This window comes from Patagioenas fasciata, chromosome 3, assembly GCF_037038585.1.
Source record: "Patagioenas fasciata isolate bPatFas1 chromosome 3, bPatFas1.hap1, whole genome shotgun sequence".
In the NCBI taxonomy this organism is placed as follows: Eukaryota; Metazoa; Chordata; class Aves; order Columbiformes; family Columbidae; genus Patagioenas; species Patagioenas fasciata.
Window position 1 is genome coordinate 67,954,078 of NC_092522.1, and position 24,992 is coordinate 67,979,069.

Sequence of the window (24,992 nt, forward strand, 5' to 3'; positions counted from 1 at the left end):
CCGGGCTGCCTTTCAGTGCTGCCTCCAAAAAGGTGATGATTTGGGTTCTTTGGTTTAGTTCTGGTTTTGTTGTCCCACTTCCAATAGACAGTCATGTGGACTGGACAGAAGTGGGAAAACATAACCTGCACCATCTGTAGCCACTGAGGGTGTAATAGCATCTTGGAGCCTGGGTGTTCATCCCATACCAAATGAGCTCTGGCTATTTCTTCTGCTCCATTAGCTACTTCCCAAACCGACTGTGTGACACTAAATACTCGCTGTGCTCAGCACCAGGTATCTGGCAAGCCAGGAGCCACTCTGTCTCAGCTTGCCTTTGTCCATGTGGGCTTTGAGCCCTTGTTTTGAGGAGTAAAGTGAGGATTATAGAAACTTAAGGAGCCTTGAGCAGACCTGTAACATCATGCTGGAAGCCCAGCTCTGGGTCAAGGGGCTGAAAGAAAGGGTTTGCACTGCAAAAACCTGAGCTCTCACAGAGATAGAGCTCATGCCAATTTTTCTCTGGATGCCATTGAAACTTCTTCACTTGTGCAAGCTACTGTGGAGAGAATTGTATTTGGTTTAGGGACTGGAAATGCTGGGGACTGTGCGGTTGTAACCTATCCTGCTTGCAGCCATCACCTGAAAACCTGCATGTCAGTATGCCCAGCAGCATCTCCCCAGGGTCCCAGAGACCACCAAGCACTTGGTTTCTTGGGGACTACTGGCATGTCATTTTGAATGCACTGGACAGTGCTAAGGGGCTCTGCAGGGAGCTTCAGGGATGGAGGTGGTGAGTCTGCAACAGAAGCAGGGCTGGAGGGCCCTCAGACTGCCTGGGAATCACTGTGGCTCACACGGGATGCTGAACTTCCCTGAAGAAAGATGAAGAACTTGGCCCAAGAAAGCTCAATAACTTTGTTTCCATGGGAAAGAGCTTTGTACGAAGTGAAGCCATGTCTGGCCAAGTCCGGAGCTGAAATGAAGTCCCCTGGCCAGGCAGGAGATCTCCTGCCTTTGGACAGACCACTCTCCTCCCAGCCTGGCAGCCACCGCCCTCCCAGCATGGTGGCTGAGAGATGCCGTATGCCAGCAGGGAAAGGAGATGTCTGACAGTGCTGGTCCAGGGCAAGGAGATGCTCCAACCATGTCAGGCTGCTCCCTTGTGCCAATGGGGCAAAGCCAGGTTCTGGGGGCTCTTCTGGGGGCTCCCGCTGTTTCTAACCTTACTCTTGTATCTCCTCTTTTCCCCACTATGTGCTCAGTCCTTGTTGTCATAGAATCATGCTGTCAGCAATCACCATCACAAAAACAAGGTGAAGCAGCATTCTGTCCAGACGTTTGCCACATGACTTGCACCAGGCAGTGGTTTTGTCAACAACAGCATCAGGAAGAGTTGCTGTTTCTGGCAGGAGGGATGCTCGGTGTCCCAGCACGTGGTGAGGGTTTGGCAGAGCAGAGCTCTTCCCACCTGCCTCACCCTGAGGTGCCACGGGCAGAAGGGCACAGAGGAAAGAGAAGAAATCCCTGGGAACAAACCTCATGGACAAATGCAAACCACTAGGAAGCATGGGCAAGAGCCTGAAATAAGAAACAGATCAACAGTTTCCATATTGTTGTTAAACCCTCAGCAATATACCCATGTGACACTTTGGATTTCCATGCTGGAACCTGGCACTTCAGCAGGAGGATTTCTCTGCTGGACCAGGGTAGAAACTCAGCTGACATTTTCCATTAGCGTCAGGAAAAGCGTTTGCAATAGAGAACTTTACCACCAGGGCTTTTTCATGTCTGCTTTATTACTTTTCTAATAAAAAAGGTTTGTAACAACAATTTGAATTTCCGGTTCTGATCTTTCATACCATAAATCAATGTCAATACTTATTCACATTTTTTCTTAAATAACATCTGGCTGAAGCTGAGCCATTTTAGCAGAAGAATTCAGCACTGATTAAGTGGCATCTTGCCACTTCCAAAGACTTTTAGTCCTCTTCTGTGCAGGTTGGGGGACATGAGAAAACACAGTGGCGGTTTAGCACAGTTTTTCCTTACTAGCAACTCACTGTCCTCTGTCCATAAATCTTAGTACACCTCTCCAAGCATATGGTGCGAGTCCCAGTCTTGCTTCTTGCCCGAGAGACATTTAAGGTCACTACGAGAATTATGGGTCTCACTAACTCATTAAAACCAGTAAATTAACAAATCTGTAAAACATTCTGAAAACCATGAGGTTGTCAAAGTGCTACAGCCGTTTTATTTGTTGGCAGTTATCATACAGGATATACTACAGCTGCCTGCTGTCTTGTGATACATCTGTCGTATCCGACTGAGGTAACCACCAGTAAGCACTGACCCTACAATGGTGTCCTTGAAAATGTGTGTCTGTCTCACAGTGGAGCCTGGCTGTGTCTGGCAGCAGCAGCAGCTGCAGGACATGTTGGCAGCATCCTGTAGGTACCAGCTCATCCTTATCTGCAGTACTTGGTGGTGAGCTTCCAAATGGGCCACACTTTGTGTACTGAAACAAATGTGTGTATCTTTAGCTCTTTTAAGGTGGTTTGGCAGAATAAATTGCTCTCTTTTCCCACTGTTCTCCTTCTTTCAACACCAGGCCCAGCCTGTCTGTCCCAGTGAGGCCCTTCCTGGGTCACTCAGCCAGCAGTGGGGTGGCTGCAGGCACTGCCTACTCCCCTGGGGGGAAAGCAGCTCCCTGGGGACACCTGAGAGAGGTTTCTGAGGCCACACCACCTCCAGAGACCTCTGTCTCTTGCCACTAACACCAGAGAGAGCGTGGGGAGGGAAGGGGACATGTGTCTGAAATGTCCAGGCTTTAGGGGATCAGCTGCTCTAAGGGGTCAGGTTAGTTCCTCAGTAGCTACATGGACTTGGGGATTATGTTCAGCTCCTGCCTTATTTTTGGTCACTGCTCCAGTAACTCTCCTAACGACTCTTAACGCGAAGTATGAACAATTTAAAAATAAAGTGTCTGAATGACATAATATGAATTTGTTGGGGTTAACAGTAAATAAAGAAGGTGAAAGAGGTTTTTCATTTTTCCCTGTGGTAGTGAGCACCTAAACAACACATTCTGCTAGACTTTTACTTTTCTAAGTTGTTTCAAAAGCTCAAAACCCAACTAAAACAAAACAAAACAAAAGAGAATAAAATCAATCTCAGAAAAAACTGTTTAAGTGAATGAGATTTTTAATTTGAAAACTGCAAACAGAAAGTCCTACTCTCTGAAGACCAAAGAACTGGAGTGAAACACAAACTACAAGGCAGAGGCATCCCACTGAGTCATGGTCTCCAAAGATGTGGACTTTTTTCACTGAGCTGGAGAAGCCCTTTTCCCAGGGGTTTGCAAAATTGTTTTAGAAACAGGGAGGAGGCACCAGATGGAGAAATTGACATACCTGAATGGGAGAGCTTGCTGTGGCTTTATGCCATGAAAGGAAGCTTAGGTCTGTATAAAAGACTGTCTTTTATTTTATTCTAGTGATCTTGTGTAACACCCCTTGGCTGGAAGAAGGTGGGTCAGGGCTTCCCCATGGCTGCTCTCTCACCTTGCTCCAACAAGGTTGCATGGCAATCTCAGATGCTTCTCTGAGACCCCAGAGGCCCCAGTGTCCCAGCTAATGACGCCCGCAGTGTGTTCAGGGTGCTGAACTTCCCAGCACACACTAGAGAGTAGCCTTAGAGTAGGGGTGTCAAACTCAGAATCACAGAATCACAGAATCACATAACGTTAGGGATTGGAAGTGACCTCGAAAGATCACCTAGTCCAATCCCCCTGCTGGAGCAGGAACACCTAGATGAGGCTACACAGGAAGGTGTCCAGGTGGTTTTTGAATGTCTCCAGAGAAGGAGACTCCACAACCTCCCTGGGCAGCCTGTTCCAGTGCTCTGTCACCCTTAACGTGAAGAAGTTTCTTCTCAAATTTAAGTGGAACCTCCTGCGTTCCAGTTTGTACCCATTGCCCCATGTAACTACTCCTACATTTGTACAGTCCTAAGATTACATTCGGCCCTTTAAAGGCAACTGTGAGGCTGATGTGGCCCCCTGCGAAAATGAAATTGACACCCCTGCCTTAGAGGGCACACTAAGGTATTAATTCACTAATGCCTTCAGCCAGGTGAGGGAAGCCTCCCACTTTCCAGCCCAGTATTTGGTTTCATAGATTCTGGGAGGGAGTCAGGGAGGAGTAGTGATTTACTATGGGTTCAGGGTAAAAGAACTTGCAGGGCCAGGTAAAATTACTTAAAAGGTTGCTTTAAATAAAATGTTAAATAAAAAAGTTGCTTTAAGTACCACTAGGCAAGATTAGCAACAGATGCCAAAGAAACAGTAAGGAAGTTTTATTAGATAGCAAATAGCAAAAGGAAATGTACTTTTCTTTACACAGCAGGGAGGAAAAGGAACTGATCAATAGAGGACTAATGAAAGTATTGAACAATTAAATTGCCTCTGGCATGGCAAATGAGAGCTGTAGACAAGCGTACAAATAAAATTCGATTTACAAGGTCACAAGAGGACTCATGGAGCACGAAAAGAAGTGGTATCAGATCCTGTTTAGGAGATGAAGAATATTTTAACTGAACAAAGATTCCCAGCTGGAAAAACCTATGAAGAACCTATGATCATTTCTTGGTGTTTTTAGCATTTCTCCAAGGGGAAAGAGATCATTCTAAGGAAAAAAAAAAAAAGGTGGGAGCAGGTTTTCCCAAAAGGATGTTTTCCATTTCAGATTTCTATTTCAAAATAATAATGGATGTCAAACAAACTTTATGGAATTCTTAAGACTTTCGCTATTTTTTGGTTTTTAGTGTTTCGTCCTCTGTTTCACAAATGCTGCTGGGACTGGAACCACTTCATAGTTGTGTTAAACTGTTCACAAAGTATTTACAACCTAAATAGAAACAGGAAACCCCAGTAATCATAAGGAAAACTTTGTGTTAATCCAGTCACAAGGCTCAGGTGCTTTTTTACTTGCTTATCTACACAGCTGCTGTTATCTCTAAGTGGATTTTCCAGGACCACTCATCAATGGCAGTTGTGATACCTGGAGACTGTTGCATTTGTTTTAAATTTATTTTAAATATTAATATGACATATCACAGAATCACAGAATGGTTTGGGTTGGAAGGGCCCTCTGGAGATCACCTAGTCCTACCCACTTGCTAAACCAGGTTCACCCAGAGTAGATTGCACAGGAATGTGTCCAGGTGGGTTTTGAATGTCTCCAGAAAAGGAGACTCCGCAACCTCTCTGGGCAGCCTGTTCCAGTGCTCTGGCACCCTCAAAGTAAAGAAGTTTCTCCTCATATTCAGATGGAACCTCCTATGCTTCAATCTTTACCTGTTGCCCCTCATCTTAACATTGGGCACCACTGTAAGGAGTCTGGTCCCATCCTCTTGACATGCACCCTTGAGATATTTATAAACATTGATGAGATCCACTCTCAGCCTTCTCTTCTCCAGGCTCAACAGACCCAGCTCTCTCAGTCTCTCCTCATAAGAAAGGTGCTCTAGGCCCCTCATCATCTTCATAGCCCACTGCTGGATTCCCTCCAGTAATTCCTTGTCCTTCTTAAATTGTGGAGCCCAGAACTGGATGCAATACTCCAGATGTGGCCTCACTAGAGCAGAGCAGAGGGGAAGGAAAATCTCCCTTGACCTGCTGGTCACACTTTTCCTAATGCACCCCAAGATACTGTTGGCCGTCTGGGCCACAAGGGCATAATGTTGATTCATGGTCAACTCGCTGTTGACCAGAACGCCCAAGTCCTTCTCTGCAATGCTGTTTTCCAGCAGGTCTCCACCTAACTTGTACTGGTGCCTGGGGTTATTCCTCCCTGGTGCATGGGCCTATACTTGCCCTTGTTAAACTTCATCAGGTTCTTCTCTGCCCAGTCCTCCAGCCTGTCCAGGTCTCGCTGAATGGCAGCACAGCCTTTTGGTGTGTCAGCCCTTCCTTCCAGTTTGGTATCATCAGCAAACTTGCTGAGGGTGCACTTAGTCTCTTCATCCAGGTCACTGATGAACAGGGCTGGACCTAATATTGACCCCTGAGGAACTTCGTGAACCAAAGTTCAAATGTTTGTAGTCTTGCAAATGAGGAGACGTACAGTGGACTTTGCCTAAATATACAAGAAAATTTTTGTCTGGATAGATCTGCCTTTCTGTCATTGTGGAAAAGGTGATCTTAGAAGTACACATCCCTTTGAAGGCTGACAGGACTTCCAGTCTTTCAAGTTCAGTTTCTGTAGTGCCAAAATAGCAGACAGTAGCAGGCAGCATTGCCATTATACTTGGCAGGTTCAGGATCAAGCCACGGCATGAACTCTGGTTCTGTCTCTGGCACTAGCAGAAGGGAAAGTGCTGTAACAGGCTCCTTGTGAGGATGTGACAACTTGCACATTACAGAAATGGAATCTTTGATGAGAAAATCCAGCTAGTATTTGATGCTCAATATTTAGTCTTACTTATGCAATATTATTATTGTAACTGAGTTTTAGAGGTCACTGCAACTAAGATACGAAGCTTACACAGGAATGAAAATATTTCCTGTCTGAAAACTGGAACAGAAGTCCAGATGGTGTGAAATGGCTTTAGCATGAGAGAAAATTGAAAGCAGCTTTCTTTTTGAAGGGCAAAAATAAATTCTTATATGAAACATTACTAACTCCAGCATGTGATGTTTCTCTTTTTATTAAATTCTGTCTCTCTCTCCCTCATCCTTAATTCCTATCTCTCGAATTGCCTAAATCTAAATACAGTCAAGAGGAAACTAATCTAGACCAAAGCAATTGTAAATGCTTGGAAGATCTCCCATCTTCTACTTCCTACAATGAACTGCTGTCTGAATTTGTGCCCCAGGTTCACCTGGGGGTAGTCTTGGCAGAAGGATGAAAGGGGAGGTCCATGCAATTTACCCTCCACCAGTATCTCCATTTTCCTCCCTGAGGTGAGCATGGGTTCTCCTTGCTTGGGAGCTCTCATTAGCCAAACTATTCATCTGAAAGAGAAGAAATACTCCCTTTCCTTTTGGTTGTGAGCCCATGTATGGTCCAATGCTCTTCTAGTTACTGTTGAATTGAGAAGTAGGTAGTTGCACATGAACTATTTGAGCTTCCTATATAGCAAAACTAACTAATCCACACTGGTTTTGTAAAATTTCTTATTATAAAGGATCCAGCCCAGTTTTCACAGCATATTTTGACACAAGGGCCACTAAAACCTTTCCACTGGAAATGCACTGTATGCTCAGTTAAGGCCACTGGTAACAGGTGCCTGTTCTAACTACTTTTTGTAGAGCCAAATCCACAAAGTCCTGGAGTTGAAAGCTACTGATACAAATGAAAGGTGGATGAGGTGCTAAACCTGCAGTGTGGCACTGCTTTTCCTCTGACATTTTTCACAGCAATGCGGCAACACAGACATGGTAAAGTGTGGCAACCAGACCGTGAGTAATTTCTACTTGACTCGGTCCTAGGATGATTTGAAATTATCAGACTGTACCCTGTTGCTTAAAACTACCTTGAAAATGGTAAACGTGGCATCAATATTTAATAAGACCCTTGAGGAAATGCGGAGAATTACAGGAAGACAAATCTGCCTTATATACTGAGCAGATTAACAGAAAAAATATTAAAAAATAGATAAATATGTTATGAAGGGAATGATTCAACATGATTTTCAGAGTAAAATCTGTTAGAGTTATTTGAAGATATCAACAAACATACAATTAAAGATGAGCTAATCACCAAATCATTTTAACAATGTCTCTCCTTAAAGTGCATTAAAGAAACTAAGCAATTATGAGTATAAAATTAGTACAGTAATAGGAAATGGAATAACTGTAGGACGCCATAAATGTTTCTAAATGATCATGAAAAGCACGTGAAGAATTACGAGACACTTTTTACTTATGATATTGAATTATTCACAGTAGTCAGAGCTAAGTCCATCAAGAGCTGTAAAAAGATTTTATGAGAATATCAGTAAATAATGCAATGTCTGAAGAAATTCAATACTGATTAAAAAAAAAAAAAAGCAATGCAAAACCTACCTTAATTACACACCCACAATAGTGGTCTCTATATTAGCTATTACTACCCAGGAAAAAGATCTTGCAATCACTGTGATTATTTCTCTGAAAATTTCAGCTTAATTCAGGGCAGTGATCAAAAAGCTAAATGGCATGTTAGTAATTACTGGGAAAGAATTAGGGAATATAAAAGAAAACATCATCATGCCAGATTGTCTATGCCTCTGGAATGACAACAGCGTCTTCAGCTCTACTCACATCAGCGTGGAGGGCCCGTTCTAGAGCTAGAGAGGTGTAGCAATGGCCAACAAGGACAAAAATACTGAAATACAGAATGGTTCCCATATGATAAGAACACACGCTTCCAAATAAAAGGGAAATAGCAAGTAGGTTGTTTGTGTTGGTAAGGAGCTCTACGTTGAACTAAGGGGTGAGGGACAAAGGAGGACAATTCCTTGTGCCCGTGGTGGGAAAGATACTGCTGAAACACGAAAATCTCCTTGGGCTGTTAAAGAGTGATCTGCACATCTTATCACCTCCCATAGGCTGTCTTGAGTTTATGAAGTCTATGATTATATTTTTGTTCGTAATCTGATTGCAGCTTGCTAATATTTTTCCTGCATACAATCAAAGATATATGACAGCAACTTTCCAAAGTCCAAGGAATAAAGGTAAAAAAGTTCACAGCTTTTACAGACTAGCTGAATTAAAAACTTTAAAAAAATCATATTTTAAAATACCAAAATCGTTTTACAGTTGTGACTTTCCTGAGGTGGATATGGTTTCCATATCAATCCACAGTGGACTTTGCTTTTAAGTACTCATCCATTCGCCCCTTGAGCCATGTAGAGATTTTCCACTAACAAGATCCTTCTGCAATAGATTCCATAGGTTGATTATCTACTTCATGACAAACCTTCTGTTTGTTTTGTGTCCTGCCAGCTTCCTTGGATGTCCTTTACTGCAACACAGTATACTGAAAGGAATAGGAAAGGAGCATAACATAAAAAGAATATGAATAATACTTTCTCGCCAGTTAGCAAGTTTGGTGATCTAAGAAGAACCAGACTCTTCTACTAGCTGTGGCAATGCTATTTCACCCCCAAACCAAGTGGAAAAACAAAAGTGTCATTTCAATTGTAATGATTATTCAGTCAACATTTCTCCTGACTTAATAGCACAGTAAAGACCATTTTCTTTCAAAATATGTCATCATTTCCTGCAGCCACCAATCTATCATACCTTAGCCATTTTGCTTAATGTGTTTCAATTGCCCTAGGAGGGTGTAAATTACCCAAATTGTTTACCTGTGAGAAGGAGATCTTGCTAATGGCACCACGTCCATGCCAGACAAAACTGCATGGCTGCTCCATAGCTGGTGGTCACAACCTCTGGGCCTCCCAGGTGGGGAAGATTTGCAGTGTCCCGTTTGAAAAACGGAGCTGTCCCCGAACTCACTGCTGGGAACACCCTCCTCACCACAACAGCCAAACATTTCTGATTTGGCATGGCAATAAAACGATAGCTGTCAATCTCAGTATTTAAGTGCTTTGGGCAAAGCTTGCTACAGGGTGCTAAGGAACCGCGGTGTAGTATGTGCTTTGCCATTCCCTGTGCACACTATGGGTACGGACTCATAGACAACAGTTAGTGGGACATATGAGCAACCCACGCCACTCAGCATTTTGTAGCCCACCTCTACTTCCGTGAGAGCTGGGACTGTACCAAACAATACTCAATTCATTCTTGTGAAATAGAACTGAGTTGCTCTCTAGCTCATTAATTCACTTAAGACTACAACTGTCTTTTATTATTTTATTCTGAAGTCTCTTCTTTGCTCTTCAGAAATCATATTCGTTTTTGGTAATCAGGCTGGTAATCAAAGCCTCCAGTTTCAGACACAAGCTCCCACTCACAAAATCCCTGAAGGGCTGGTTGCTGGAAACTGGGAGGATCTGCCAGGGAGAGAAACACTCGGCTGCCCCTGTTCAAGCAGCCACTGCTGGCTGTTCCTACACACCAGATCTCTGCTCTAACTCAGTTCTTATGTTCACATGAGTAAAGCAGATTGGGAAAAATTCTGGTTTGAAATAACATGTTTATTCACGTAAACTACAGTTCGACATGTGTAATACCTATTAAAACAGGGGATAGATTTATTATTCTCGTTTGGCTCTGAAGTGATGTAGGAAGGGCAACAGTCAAAAAAAAAAAAGACAGAAAATGCTGAGTTTCTCTAATGCGTGGTTTATTGTAAAAACTGGACTGATTATTATTGCATAACTTTATGCATGCTGATTTTTGAGTCCATAAAAAGCATTAATGTGACTTGTGGAATGAATTTGTAAATACGCCCACAGGTTTACTTTGCCATTATTTAACTGTGTTTATCACACAGGTTCAGAACAAGAGTTTTAAAATATTCACTCTTGGTGTAAGTTTCCTTTCATTTCTGTTAACGCAAATGTCCCACCCCAGGTATGTTTTCCTTGTAGACTCTTAGATGAATTTACATCAGTTGGGTAGCAATGGCATTTTTAGTTTTTAAACACACTCTAAAGTAGTCTGATTAAAAATAGGGCTACTTTACACATCATTCCAGTAGCCCAGTCTATAAACAACTGCCTAATAAATATTTACCAGCTCAGGCTTGGGATTCTACTTCTGCATCTGTCCTGGAAATCTGGGTGATGAAAGACACTCCTGAAGGTTACTTTAACTTGAAATCAGTTTCTTTAACTTTGGTGTCCCCTCACCCAGGTTTTCTTAGCTTCTGGCTGTGCTGCCACTCTGTGCTTCTTATTCTCTCTGGTAAAGCACCTTATGGTTCTCACATGTAAGGATAAAACCCTTCTTGTCATACAGGTAACTTACATGACATGGGCTTCTGCAAATGCAGTAGAAAGTGAAGGGAATTCAAGTGATTACGTGAGCCCTGGCCCATGTGTCTCAGCTGTAGCCACCAGGCTTTGGCCTGTGCTTTGTGCATAACCCAGCATGCCTGCTCACACAATTAATAAAATGTCTGGAGAGCTGCTAACCCGTTGGTAAGCTTTTCTCTCTCTGGTTTAAGAAATGGTTTCTTTTGAAAGCTTCCTGATTTATTTTTATGATTTCCAGGGTAGGTGTTGGTAGGGTATGAAGTTTCTATAATATCAGGGGAGTGTAACTCAGCTGCTGCAACATGTTCAAACCTGGCTGTGGGGTCTCTGTTGGGCTCCTTTATTTTTAAACTGGTCACATACAGACCTACAAATCTAAATCACATAGATAGTGAAGGATGAATCACACAAAACAGCCAAACATGAGCATTGCCATGTGGCACAGCCCCCACCAGATGAGCACTGCACGATGACCCCAGGCAAACTAGAGAAAGGAAATGACTATGTGCAATATGGAGATTTTTATCTGATGTTCAGTGTCTATCTCCCTAGGTTTCTATCTGATTTTGGCCACATGCCTGCTGTGCCTGTGTGACTAACCCTTTGGGGGCAACCACGGCTAAAGCAATCTTCTCTTTGGATTTATCAAGAGTGAGAAAAGGAGAGAGGGTAAGAAAACACCAAACATTTTGGTGGAGCCAAGTGCTATGGGATTTATTTCAAGAATAATGATTAACAAATGTTAGCTGACGCTTCTGAAACTTCCTTTTTCTAATTCTTGCAGGGGCCAGTTTGAGCCTGGAATATTAATAGTAACACACTCATACATAAACTAACGTAGTATTTGGATGGAAATATCCGCTGGTGTGGGGAACAACTCACATGGCAATGGAGGACCAGGCTAGGTGGCTGGCTGTGCTGTGGCTATGGGGTGATGTGGTGCAGGCAGGGAAGTGGAGGATGATGTGACCCACATGCCAGCTCTGCCCCTGCCTGGGCTCCTGCCTGAACACACACCAAGGCATGGCTGGCCTTCCTCAGCGCCTCCCCCTCCAGGGAGGAACAATGCAGATACCCAACCAGGACTTGGCTCTCCTGCCTGGTGGAGGACACCTACAACCATCTCTTAGCTTCTTTTCCCTTATGATGACTTCTCATCTGGTTCATTGCAAAGCTGGGCCAGCCCCGTGGTGAGTGTCCCTCCATGCGGGAGTCAGCTGCTCCCCTACCCCAGAGCCAAGGTCCTGCTCTGACATGGGCCCCCTGTGCAACTCTGATTTGGGCTGCTGAGCAAGAGCTGTGATACAGTGTGGGAAGAGGCCAGCAACGCAAAATTACCATGCTGGGAATGCCTGGATCATACAGACAGCGGACCAGTGTTGGTGGAGGGGTGGCAGGTGGCAGCGCAGCACTGGGGAGGCTCCAGTCCAGGGGACTGCGGAGATGGACCCCTCTCCTGTCCAATGCCCACCTGGCTGGTAGAGAGACTTTGGGGTGAGGAGCATGTTCACGCTTACCTTAGGATTTTGTCAAATCTCATTTTCTAGGGTGTATTGTGTAATAAATGATCACTTTATGCTTTTGAGTTGTGCACGTCCTCTTTGCAGAGTCTGTGTCTAGTTAAGGATTCACAAAGAAACTGACATGAAAGAGAGGACATAACATCTTTTGAGCTAAAAACTCACTTGTGTTCACCTTCCCAGCCCAAATTTTCCCATGCTGGTGGGCTAGGTTGTTCATCCAGCTTGGTAGAGCACATCGTTCTTCTCCACAAAGACACAAGACCCCCATACATGGTCTTTTAGTGTCTCCTCTTGGCTGTAGCAACTTCATTAGAGAAGATCCTTCTTCCCTTTGATCCTATGGCCTCCAGCCTCTGTTACTCCATCAGACTTTCTAGTGTAAATTATTAATGTCTATGAATTATTTATTCACATTGATGGCCCAGAAATACTACACTAGTGAAAACCCAGAAGTTTAACAAGTAATTATGAAGTAGCACCCCTGCAGCTACCACAGATTAAAGTTGTCTGCCAATAGTCTGAAGTTACAGGATAGCAACACGCCAAAACACCACAAATTGATCTGTGGTTTCTCCATGCACAACTTCTGTGTGACTCACTAAGTCCAATGATGCCTATGTGTTTAATTTGTGATATTTTGAAAGTAATAAATCCTCATATACTGAAAATGCAAGAAGGGTCTGGTACCTTACTGGTTAAGTTAATTTCCAGTCTCTCAAAAAAGTGCATAACTTAATTTCTTTTTTTATAACCTTCTTTTGAGGTACAAATTAAGTGGGCATCCTCTGTATTTCAGAGCCTTTCCTGTATTTCTAGAAGAATTATTACTGTGTCTAGACAAAAAATTGTGGAATGCATATATAACAAAAATGCCAGGTAATTTACAATAAATATTATCTATCTATTAATCTATTTCTGTATGTCTGCTACATCTAATACTAAAAGCAGTTTCAGTTGATGAACACACCAGAGATTTTTTTATGGTTTAAGTGTAACAGAGCTATACGTTCTAGAGACCAGTCCTGCACTTGAAGTTTTTGCCCAGAAGGCTGAAGTTAGGAATATCTGAATTCACTAAAAAATTAATCCACTTTTTCCTTTTTGCATGTTCACTTTTGAACTGGTTTTGTTAGTATTGTTAGTTTAGGATGTTGGTTTAGTAGTCCTCTACACATTCTCTTTGTTAGCAATTGTTCTATAAACAAGAGTATCTGCCCCGGTGCAGTGATGCATCTCATTTTAGGGTAAAATGGCAAAGCGGCTTTCAGTTTATCTAGTTCTCCTATTTGCTTGGTGATTGTGCCTGGTTTTGCAGGAGATTCTTTTTATATATATATATATATATAATTAAACTAAATAAATTTTCTTACATTATCTATACAAAGAATAGAGATTTCATTTCCTCTTACCTGTGATTTGTATCCCAATTTCCTGTACATCACAAGCAGAAAGTAATGCAGCCAGCAGCTTGAAGCTGCAGCCATCGCACTCAGCCATTTGCAAGCACTCAGTCATCTGGTTCTGGAGGGGAGAGGTTTGTTCCCCACGCTGCTTCACTGGCTGGCAGCATCCGTACCCCAGTATTTAAGATTTGCAATGAATTCCTATAGCTCTCTGTGCACTCAAGTATTTGACTACTTGGTTCACTTTGATTTCTGGACACGGCAGCTCAGTAGACCTACATGATAATAAAATGTATTAGCAAAAGTAGTTTCAAGCACATGCTAAGTTTCTTTGCTTCTTCCTCTCCTTTAGAAATCATCTCCTGGAGCTTTGTCTTGACCTTCCCTTGATATTGACTCTATCCTGCAGTATTTCTTGTAGCTCTTCACTTCAGTGCTCTGCCACAGCAATATTTCCCAGCCCCACACTCATTCAGTTTTCCCTTGCAGGTGTATTTGATTGGAAAATGTGGCTGGGAAATGGGACAGTTGTCTACACAGTGCAGCTGAGCAACAAACACAGGTGTGCAACATTTGATTGACCAGAGAAGGCAATCACATTGCTTCATGTCATCCTTTATTCTTCTAAACATTTTGACTTATTACATCTTTCTTATAGTGGCAGCTACGTTTGCATTTTATCAGTAGCTGCGGGTGATTCTTCTTGGCTTTGTTTTTCTATTTTGGTTGTCTGAGTTATGACTGAAGTGAAATCATATCAACATGTTTTCTTCTTCTCTTATGACCGCTTCAGTGCCCAAAGTTCTCTGTGTGGCTAGGAAAAAAAAAAAAAAAAAAAGATTCTGAAAGCACAATGTTTTCCATGGCTTCTAATTTAAATTGTAATTTTGCTAAAAAACCCGCACCAGAATCTCTAGAGTCAATCCTGCCCTCAAAACATCCCTGCCTTTCGTACTTCAAATAAAAACTCCATTTATTTCAAATGAGCTTCTGCTGAAATTCTCATTTGTTGCTTCTTAATCAACTCCTTTTAACTACCCTAATTCTGCATTTTTTATTAGCTTAATCCTTAATCACCAAGAGCAAAAGGGGGATTTTCTAACAATGAGGAGAGTCCCTAGCAAGAAACAGTTCCACGTCCTCGTCTCTGCTAATGCATTTTGTGTCCAAGAGTCACTAAACAAACCACATAAATAGCAGTGGGAGCAGAGACCAGAACGCAGCCAAACTCCAGCCTCTTGCTGCAGAAGTATTTGCTTATCAATGCCCGAGTGCCTTTTTCACTATGCTGGGAATGGCAAGCATATCACTCTTTGTTTTCCTATGTACTGTTCTAATTATTGCTCCACTAGGAGTGCATTTTCTTTCTCAGCCCAGCCGTCTCTCAGGACTGATTTTCATTCAGTACAAATGTTCTCATTAGAAAAACTTAACGTGAGGAGAATATAAATGAGAAGATGAGTGCACACTAAGAACTTGCTTATACAGAAACTGCATTGATCAAAGGAACAGCACAGTAAAACACGTCAGTGTGAACATGCTCCTGTTTCCAGGGTTCAAACAAGTTTTCTTTCCCACAAGAATGGTGTGACTTCTTGCTTTTGAAACCAAGCCAACATAATGATTTTGTTTAACTGAAATAAAAAGTGCAACACATTTCTATAGAACATTATGGTATGGCACTAATGAGCTCTTTGAAAGCAAATGCACCTTTATCAGAGATGCCCCCTTGTAACTATGTGAAAACTTATGAGAGAATCAAAACTCTAAAAGGTTTTAACAAATGAAGTTACTACATGGCCATGAGTTAGAACAATTTGCATAAAGCTAAAACAATATCTAACTGCCCACTAACCACACAGCTGAAATACTTACCATCTTGGTTCTGGGAGGGTGCATCCCTTGGGAATGGTGGTTTTGGGCCATCTCCACAGCCTCAGGACCAGACAGTTGTCATCTCTAGATGAAGACTTCTGCGAACAGCCACACAGGCCCTCCTCTGACCTCCGACAGTTCAAATGAGACCAGAGGTGTCTCTGCAAAGACATCAACCTCTTTGGGATTTCGCTGACAACCTTCTCCCTCATCCAAAGGGATCGAAACAGCTGAAAGCTACAGCATCCATTCAGTCCCTCATTTTCTCAGGACAATATGCCATTATCACTTGAACAGGGACAGAGGGCATTCACAGATAAAAAACTGCTCTGGAAAAGATTGTGCAAAACAAAGTCCACAGCTCAAAGCAGAGTGCAGCAACCCTTGGGCTACTGGGCTCCACCTGAGGCAACTGGATTCCCTCCTGGCTCCATGGGGCTGCAGCTGGTTCTGCAGGTCGTATTTCATCTGCAGTGAAGAAGTTCCAGTTTACACTTCACTTCACAAGCATATTCTCAGACATAACTGAATTTAAAAAGTAAATGTGTGTTTTTACTAAACATCAACTTACAAGCTCTATGGAGCACAGTGGCTTTGCTCTTCTATTTTTCCTGCTTGCTGACTACATAAATGTGTAGGATATCCCTCAAGGCTTCTATAAAATCAGAATTCTAGCAAGAATACATGAGTCATGTCTAGACTGACATGAAAATGAAACAGCATCATTCTTGTCACCAGAATGAAGCATGGCTGACACCCTTTGATCCATGACGCACTCATATGGCCTTTAAGCTAAAATAGCTTATGCAAAAGTGTGCACAGTTATAATCAGAAACTTCCATAAATACAGAACATGAAATCTTTTGAATTCTAACTTCCAGATTGTATAACCTTACCATGAAGTCGCATTTTACCACTCAAAACATCTTATTTACTTCAGTAGGACCATTAGTAGATACAGGGCATCATCCAGTGTGGGTCCCAGTATCTATGTGTTTGGATACAGTGTCTGAGTCTGACCTCAAGCTGCAACCCTTTTTAGATTTAGATCACCCTCAGTCAACACAGAAACACTGTTTAGATTCCCATTCACAAAGATCTTGATGCACTGAGGCAATCTGCTGCATTAGTCTCCAAGTACCAGACTGAGCATCTTTATGCCACGCTCACCCATGCTTGGAGACATTGGTTTCTACAACAGTCTCTCTTCCTACACCAGAGAATGGCTGCCTGTTGGTCAGAACTTAACGAATTTACTGATCTCTGTGGTCACTCTCTCAGCTCCTCTGATGCACAGCTCAACAGTGCAGGCAATTTCGGCAAGGGCTGCTCAGGTATTGAATGTATGGCTTCCGCAACTTTTGTCCCCTCGCCTAGACCAAGCATGGATGTCAGGGACAGTTTGTCAGTGGGTCACAGCAGTCGAAAGGTTTGCAGCCAGCCTAATCCTGGAAGCCGAGCTACTGCTTTTAGACCTGTCACAGACATCTCTATACTCAGTAGTGTGGAAATACTCCTGAGTATGAGCAAGCTACATGGTGGAACTGAAAACAAAACACAGACAAACTTGCATCATCTGTTTTGAAATGCCAGCGTTTTCCTGGAATAACCTGTACATCACTACCTCAACACATAACCCCAAAGAAATGCTTAAATAAAAACCAGAATTGATATCTGAAAACAGTTTACGAGTGTAAGGAAGGTGACATATTTGTTCTGGTGTGTGCGGCTCTGAGCTTCACACCTGTTCATGTCAGGCTCAGTCTCTATGTACTTGCATTCTTCAGTGCTCCTCTCACAGCTTCATACAAGAGATTTATGGTTTAATTTGACAGCCAGGCTTCACTACCAGTGGGGGAAAAAGAAAAAAAGGAGAAAGCAAGAAGAAGGGTTGTCATAAGAGAATGAATCCAGATGCAGGTGAGTTTTTTTTTTACCATATTTTGTTTTAAATTTTAAGTAAATTAATAGTGGTGTCTAGTCAAAGCCAGAAATAAAGGCTCCAGTTGGCATTTTAAAAGAAGGTAAATGGTTGAGAAACAAAAGCCCTGTTGACTGTCACAGGTCAAAACGTGTGGAATTCCAATACAAGTTTCAGTTGCTTGAGCATAGGTATCCAGTGTCTTTTTAGAAGCCCTGGGGTATCCTCTAGCCCACAGTTCCGGATCCAGAAGAACACATCTCCTGTAAAGTTTGTGTCAGGCCCACTCTGGGGCATTTCAAATGACACTTGCTGCCTCTGTTCATGCCATTACATTCCCTACACTTTAATTTTTAAAGCTGCTGTTCTTGATGCCATCCACAAGAACGGTGAATGAGCAGAGTCTCTAATAACCAGGTCACCTATCAAAGAGTCTGGAGATATATTCAGTGATTAATTTCAACAGTTTTACTTGAACTTGAGATCAATGACTGTTACAAGCTGAACAATATAAAAAGGTACTTACTCATGGTAATGACTTGCATGGAGGACAGGGAGATGACAACCTGAGATTCAGATAGAATAGAATACAGTAAATTGTTTTCCTGTTTTCATAGCCGACTGTCTGGTTTTGTGTTGTCATCTGCAAGTTGGATTTAAATTGCCTGATACCATATGAACAGCTATCTCTGAATGAACTAGTACTCAGTAATGTTTGATATGACAATGAAATTTCTCTCCTCAGAAGGAGGAAAGCAGCTTCTTTCCTCAGCCTATGAAGTAAGGGAAGAAGCTGGGCTCAGAGAGTCACTGTCCGGGAATGTAGAGATCCACTTGTCACAAGTTCGGTGGTTTTATCTTCCAGGCTGATTGCAGATTCAGATTTTTTAAATTACTATTATTCTATAGGAAATTTGAGACTTCTATTAAAGTCAAACTCCACTTTTGATGTTGAAGATATGGAGCTCTAGGAAGTTGTACCAGTATTTTCTTCTAAACCCACACTGCCCAGAACATAAATTAATCCCTAGAGTTTCATTTTTGCCATTCAAAATGGTAACGACTTGGGACTTACTTATCTGCATTAATTTCTTTACATCGTTTCAGCATCCAAGCTCTAGATCAGTATCTTGGCACAACGCCTGTAGTCAACGTAATGGCGTGATTCATACAAGCAATGTTTCTGTCAAACCAGTTACTTGCAAGTACGTAATTTTATTAAATTCCATTTGGAGACAGGTGAAAACATACATAGAGTGCAAAGGAAAAATACTTTATTGTGAACATGGCATGTATGAGATATTTCAGAATATACTGTTATATATCAAATGAGAGGAAAAAAAAAACACCAAGCTCGGACACACGAGATAAATGACCAGTGCTTGAAACCCATGAAAAATATGCACACAGCTGTTCTAACAGCACAATTCTGATTTCAGTCACAACATATATTATATAGCTTTTATGATCAGAGGCAATTTTAAACAATGTTTATAAAAAACGCAAATATTGGACCTATTCCTGCATTGTTGTACATCAAAAGCTTCAGTGAATCTTGCAGGTGTGTGGAGGGAACAATGAGAGCAAACCAACACCCTACCTCAGGCAGCAGAAGGTAGAGATGGAGGAAACACCAAAAACAAAAGACAAAAACACTGTTCTACAAAAGTAAAAAGGCAATTTTTATCTCAAGGAATATTATTATTTTCAAGAAAACCCTTAATTGCAGCATCCTGACTCCATTAAAGCAAATAAAAGTCTGCCATTGAGATCAGTGGAGCCTGAATTTCATTCTGAAATCTAAAAACATTCTTGTGTTAGTGTAAACATCAGCAGAAACATGTCAGCATCTATAGAAGTATTCAAGTGCTGTTTAAAAAAAATAAAAACCAGACAGTGTTAACCCAAAATGCCAGTATATATCCAAAAAAGGTGGATAATTAAAAGAGGTTTTGTTTTTGTTCTGTTTTTTTTTTTTTCAAATATACATTTTAAAGTATTTAAAAGCATCCATATTTTAATATTTGTATATCATTGCTAAGGAAGGGATATATGAAAAAAATCTGAATTATTTGCAATGATGAAGGAAGGGCACAGTGTTTGCTCAGATTTATTTGAAACCAGTGTTTTTCCACTTTGGAATCATGACATACACCTGCACATTCAAGCATGTTTCAATGCAGTGCTGAGGAGTAGCTCTACTTCATCCTTATGAAATACAATCCTTCTGTGCACGTATTTCAGCATGATTCCTCATCAGCCACTTACGCTCATTCATATTTTCAGTAAAAAAGAAACCAAAATGAAAATTTCTTGAAGAAATCATTGTTGTCTTTAAATAACTTGATGCAATTTTACATCATGGCAAATTACAGTCATGCACTGGGAGATCCAGAGTCAATATAACTTTGCCATTTGCTGTTAGAGTTGTGCCTGTCTTCAAACAATTCTTTGCTAATTTTCATGCGGATCTCAGGACTGGATAACAGCTCCTTTATCTGATTCAGTCTGGATAACAGGGCCTGTGTTTCTCTGTACAAAGCTTCCTTTACTAAGGCTGCTTCATGGTTCTTTCCTAGAGAAAAAGAACAATATAATACATTTTATAACAACAAATGTAATTTAGAATCAATAATGTATGGAGATAAAGAGATCATATCTGGTTCAGACAGTATCAAGTTCTCAGCCTTTTGCTCATATTGATTTTCTATAAAAAGATACGTTGTCAAAAAAATATAATTTACAGCAACAAATGCTACCAAAAAGTAAAGAACAGTACAGCGTCACATTTACGAGAAACTCCTGCCATATTACATACTGTGTAATAGCATCTGCGATGAATGTCTGTAGTGGTAATTTTAGCTTGAGGTTGACGGCTGTTGACTGGGAAACAGCACGTGCTCCCGCAGGGAGTGAGCGTCCCTGTGGCACTGCCAACCCTCAGGCCCTCGGGCTCCCACTTATGGCAAGGCCTCTTCCATGGCCACTTGTCACAATCCGAAAGGCAAATGCAAAGGGTTAAGTTTCTCTTCAAAAGCAAGGAAGGGACTCTTGGTACCAAGAGCCAGTGAAGACTGGAGCCACCTGCTCCACCATTCTTGTCTTTTTTCCACCGTTCATCCCTCCCAGCATCCATCAGGTTTTCAGCAGTGCAAGCACTTATTAAACTGGTAGACAGTGTCCTTCACTTCAGAACAAACTTTTGATAAGAGACTCACAAAGCAGAGTGCTTGTCACCCAGCACCACTTAGCAAATTTCAGCGAGGAGCTGGGACATGTTTTTGGGGTTATTCTTGGCAGGATACTTGCTCCCGGACTTTTTGCACAGCGCTCACTTGCTGTTATCATTGTCACTCTCATTCTTACTGCCGCTTGCTCCTTCTTCAGTTTTAACAGGGCTTCCATCAGTCTGTCTGGTTTTGTTTTGCGTTTCTTCTAAATATTGCTGCACAGCCTTCAGCACCGCGTTCTCCACCAGCCTTTTGCTGAGGCTCACCAGCTCCGCATCATCGGGCTCTGCTGCATGTTTTTCACCTATGCGCCACAACAGACAAGAGAAGGAATTCATTGCCACGGAAAGACAGTAGCCGTAATTGTATCAGGAGCCTCTGTCTGAGCTGGATTTTAAGTTAAAAGCTGCCTCTTCCTGATTGTAAAAAGCAACTTCCCCCTCCTCAAGCTCTGAATCAAAAGCGTTTCATGAAGATGTATACAGGATAGCAGATCAAAAATATTTCACTGCTAACGCCATGAGCACCGACTCAGCTGAGAAAAGCAAGCGTGCGAGTTTAGTTTTTTCTGGCCAACAATCACCTGTGACATCTGGGCAAAGATGAAGAACATGGCACACAAATCATTTACATTTTTAGCAGCATTCTTAAATTTAGGTGCCCATCTTGTGCATTTGCTTAATAAATGTAAAATTTCTACCTATGTATTCATTATTTGTAATTCAAGAGCTTCTTATGGAAAAACTGACTAAAATTTTTTTCTAAACAAAGCATAAAACTTGGAAAAACCCTCCTCATCTCTCTTCTGTCTTCTAACTTCAAGATCTGACATTGAAGGAATGCAAGTTCCAGCAGTCTATTCTTAGAGACCTGCTGATAAAAGCAAGAAGCTGGCATCTCCCTGCTTTGTTAAGGGTTCACAGGAATAATCACATACGATGAAATAACTTTATACTTAGTGAGGATTCTCATACATTATTACATGTGTTCTGAAATTGTACTTTTCCATTAATCATTTTCTTAATACACTATATAGCCTACTACAGCATCTTCCTTTTACAAAGAAATCCAGGAAAAGCAGGTTTTATTGTTCGATTTCCACTGGCCATATAAGCTGCCACTTTGTAATTTCTTGCACTAGGTAAATAACTGTTTCCCTCCTTCTATATTTAAAGCCCATACTTTTAATGTCCTTTTCTGGAGTTAGCATTCTGCAACCAGTAATAAGGAGCTGCTTAGTCACACACATCTGGTAAAAAAGATACTATTGTATGCTCTCAGCACAAAGCTCTGCACTGTTCAATTATCTAAATTTGCTCTTTTTCATAAATGCAAATTTATTCAAGTTTACTAGCACATACAGATTATAGTTCTAAAAGACTTTTTTTAGTCTTCCTATTGGATTGCACAACCTGGGCGTGATTTCATGGATGAAACATAATGCATACAGGGATTCAAGGGAGGGAGGTAAACAAAAGCCTTCATTTTCAGAGCAGTGCCTTTATTAGCTGTTAATATGAGCATCCCACTCTGAAAGAGCAAGACAGACCAAACTCTTCCAGTTCTGGGCCTCCACCGCACCGTTACTGTGGGGAAGGGAGAACTGTGCTCTCCAGCTGAAGAGTCATCAGCCTAGACCTTGGTGAAGCATTTCATTACATTTTGGAAAACGTTTTGAAAAATACTCAAAAAATATTTTGAAACACAGCTATGGGAATAGGTTTGACTAAAACAAAACTAACAAAAAAAAAAAAAAAAAAAAAAAAGAAAATGTTAAAAACGGGTTTAGCATCTACAAGAAGAAGCATTTTAGGTTAACACATGAGTCTGAGGGAGGCACAAGCACTATTCCCAAGACAGCTACATACTCCACGTTCTCTGGCCTACTGCTTTCCTTCACTATCTCCAAAACTTGGGATTAAGCCTATCCTTTAACTTGCTTGGGGGAGAGACTTAATTCAGGCTCTTATCTCTCAGAAGAGCTAAGATATATACGAGCAGCATCTCCTCCCAGCTTTTATGAATTCATCCCACATGCTCTTTTGAATGCTGCCCTTTGATTCCAAATTTCCTTTGCTTTTACTAAAGATGCTCAATAAAATGTTTTGGTTGTTCCAGTCTATTCATTCAGTTAAAAAAAAAAAAAAAAAACAACACAACAACAAACACTGTGGTTTCCAGTTGGAGAGTTTCTTATTTTTCAGAAATAGTTACTCACACAGCTCTAATGATCTATCCACGCAGGTCTGAAGAAAATAAACGGGAAATATGGTGCTAAGCCACTCTGACACTTGACCCTGCAGTACTTAATATGCAGAATATGATTAATCAGTCACAGAGGCCTCCAGATACTACAAAAGAACAGTGACTATTTTTACTCTGAATGTAATTTTACATGTAGGACCTTATGTATTATTCTTACAATCTAAAAAAGGACAGAGCTCGTCTTGTACTTCCTGCAAAACAGTTCTCACTTACATACATATGTATAAAATCTATGTATCTATTATTGCATTTAAAACTTCACATTAAGTAGATAGCTCACTGTGTTACTAATTTCTCAAGCATGAACAAAGTCAGGCTACTTAAAATGAGCTTTTTAAAAGTACAGTTTATATAGCTACAGAAGAATGTTTTGCACTTTTTTGGTTATTTTTTTGTTCTTAATATTTTGAGACACTCATGGCTCACCAAGTCTGGAGTGGAGCCTATAGTGCCTCCTAAGCTAACTCTGAGTTCCCACTGGGCAGACATAGAGGGGATGCGACAGACGCGTGCACATCCCCGTATGAAGAGCGCCCTTGGATTTATCCATCCAGTCACCTTGGCCGACTGGCGCATGGGGCTATTGGATTCACTCACGCTCTGCTTATAATTCGCAGACCCCCTAGATGGCAGTTGTGTGAGTGCCTGTGCAATGCTGAGGTTCATTGGCAAGGCAGTTGTATACTACTGCATCATGGCTATTCATGACTGTTGACAAAAAGAAGTAGGTCATGCAATTATAACAAGTATTGATCTTCTCTATTTACTTGAATATTTAACACACATATATGTCCTGTTTATATCTCGCTCTCCATGATGCATCGGTCGCTTGCCTGATTCTTAGACATATACAATTATTTTGCAGCAGGCAAATGCTTCTCTGTGTAGACTGTCTTATGTTTTAGGAATTATCAGAATATCAGTAAAAAGCCATTGTAGATAATGAATGTTTCTGATTTAAGAGAGGTTTACAAGTTCAGAACTGCTTTGTTTGTAAACTCTGTTCTGAAAAGGGAACAGATATACCAGGTACGCTGTATATGCATCTATGCTGTGCCTCTCAGCATGGACTGTGCCACTACTTTATTTCTGTGCCTGTAAACAAAAAGCTTCCACTGCCTTCTCCTGCGTGTAGCTCAGAATAAAAATGAAAAAAACATTTTCATTTTGTTTATTCCAGAATTCTCTTCTGTAATTTTTTGAAGATGAAAACAAATTCATACTCTATGAATATATCTCAATGCATCCACGCTAAGCAGTGCTTTATATTACTGAAACTGAAGCACACCTATTGTCCTGAAATGACCACCATTTTTTACAAAACGGAACTATCAACTGCACAGGATTATTCGAAAAGGGCTTTATGATCCTACAGTGTGCTGCCAGCAGTTATGGACATGAACCAAATCCCTGCAACCAAATCCAAGTTTGGATTCAAATTCATGGCTATATCTCTCTGGATTTTTGAAATACTGCATTGGAGTAAATCAGACAGAGTGGACCTGGTACAGCAATTTCATGGTCCTGTGTCAACAGCCTGTTTTAAAGCCTATGTCAATATCCCAGACTTGGGATAGCATTAGAGAATGCTACTACATTATTATACTACAACATTAGAGAAATACCATCCCTCTTTGCACTGCAAAGACAGTGAGTCCACAGTCCATACCAAACTGAATCCCAGACTTGGAGGAAGGACAGTTACTTGAATCCCTCTCCTGTTTATACTGCTAGTCTATTTTTTTGTGAGAGATTTAATTGAAGGAACCAACAGTGGATCCCTTTTACAGAAAAAGCCAGTTTTACGAACTTTTACCAGCTACATGCCAAGACAACATTCTGCAATCCTTGTCTCATGGCCCCATCA

General features: G+C 41.4%; 1 protein-coding gene and 1 long non-coding RNA gene across 5 annotated transcripts in view; both read right to left on the minus strand.

Annotated features, from left to right (window-relative positions):
* Window positions 1–14,433: 14,433 nt before the first annotated feature.
* Window positions 14,434–16,295, minus strand: LOC139827736 (uncharacterized). Its single transcript, XR_011738655.1, has 2 exons — window positions 15,710–16,295; window positions 14,434–14,648 (listed from the first exon to the last, which is right to left on the minus strand). It is a non-coding gene; the product is annotated as an uncharacterized lncRNA (long non-coding RNA).
* Window positions 16,296–18,825: 2,530 nt separating this feature from the next.
* AKAP7 (A-kinase anchoring protein 7) overlaps window positions 18,826–24,992 on the minus strand; it is an 89,188-nt gene continuing 83,021 nt past the window's right edge. For 3 of the 4 annotated variants that reach the window (XM_065835252.2, XM_071806543.1, XM_071806544.1), the window contains exon 8: window positions 20,448–21,164. In XM_065835252.2, the coding sequence (XP_065691324.2) occupies window positions 20,962–21,164 (203 nt within the window). In that variant the 3' untranslated portion in view covers window positions 20,448–20,961. Of the gene's footprint in view, window positions 20,206–20,447; window positions 21,165–24,992 lie in introns of those variants that run through there. The other variant, XM_065835253.2, reaches the window with a different exon arrangement.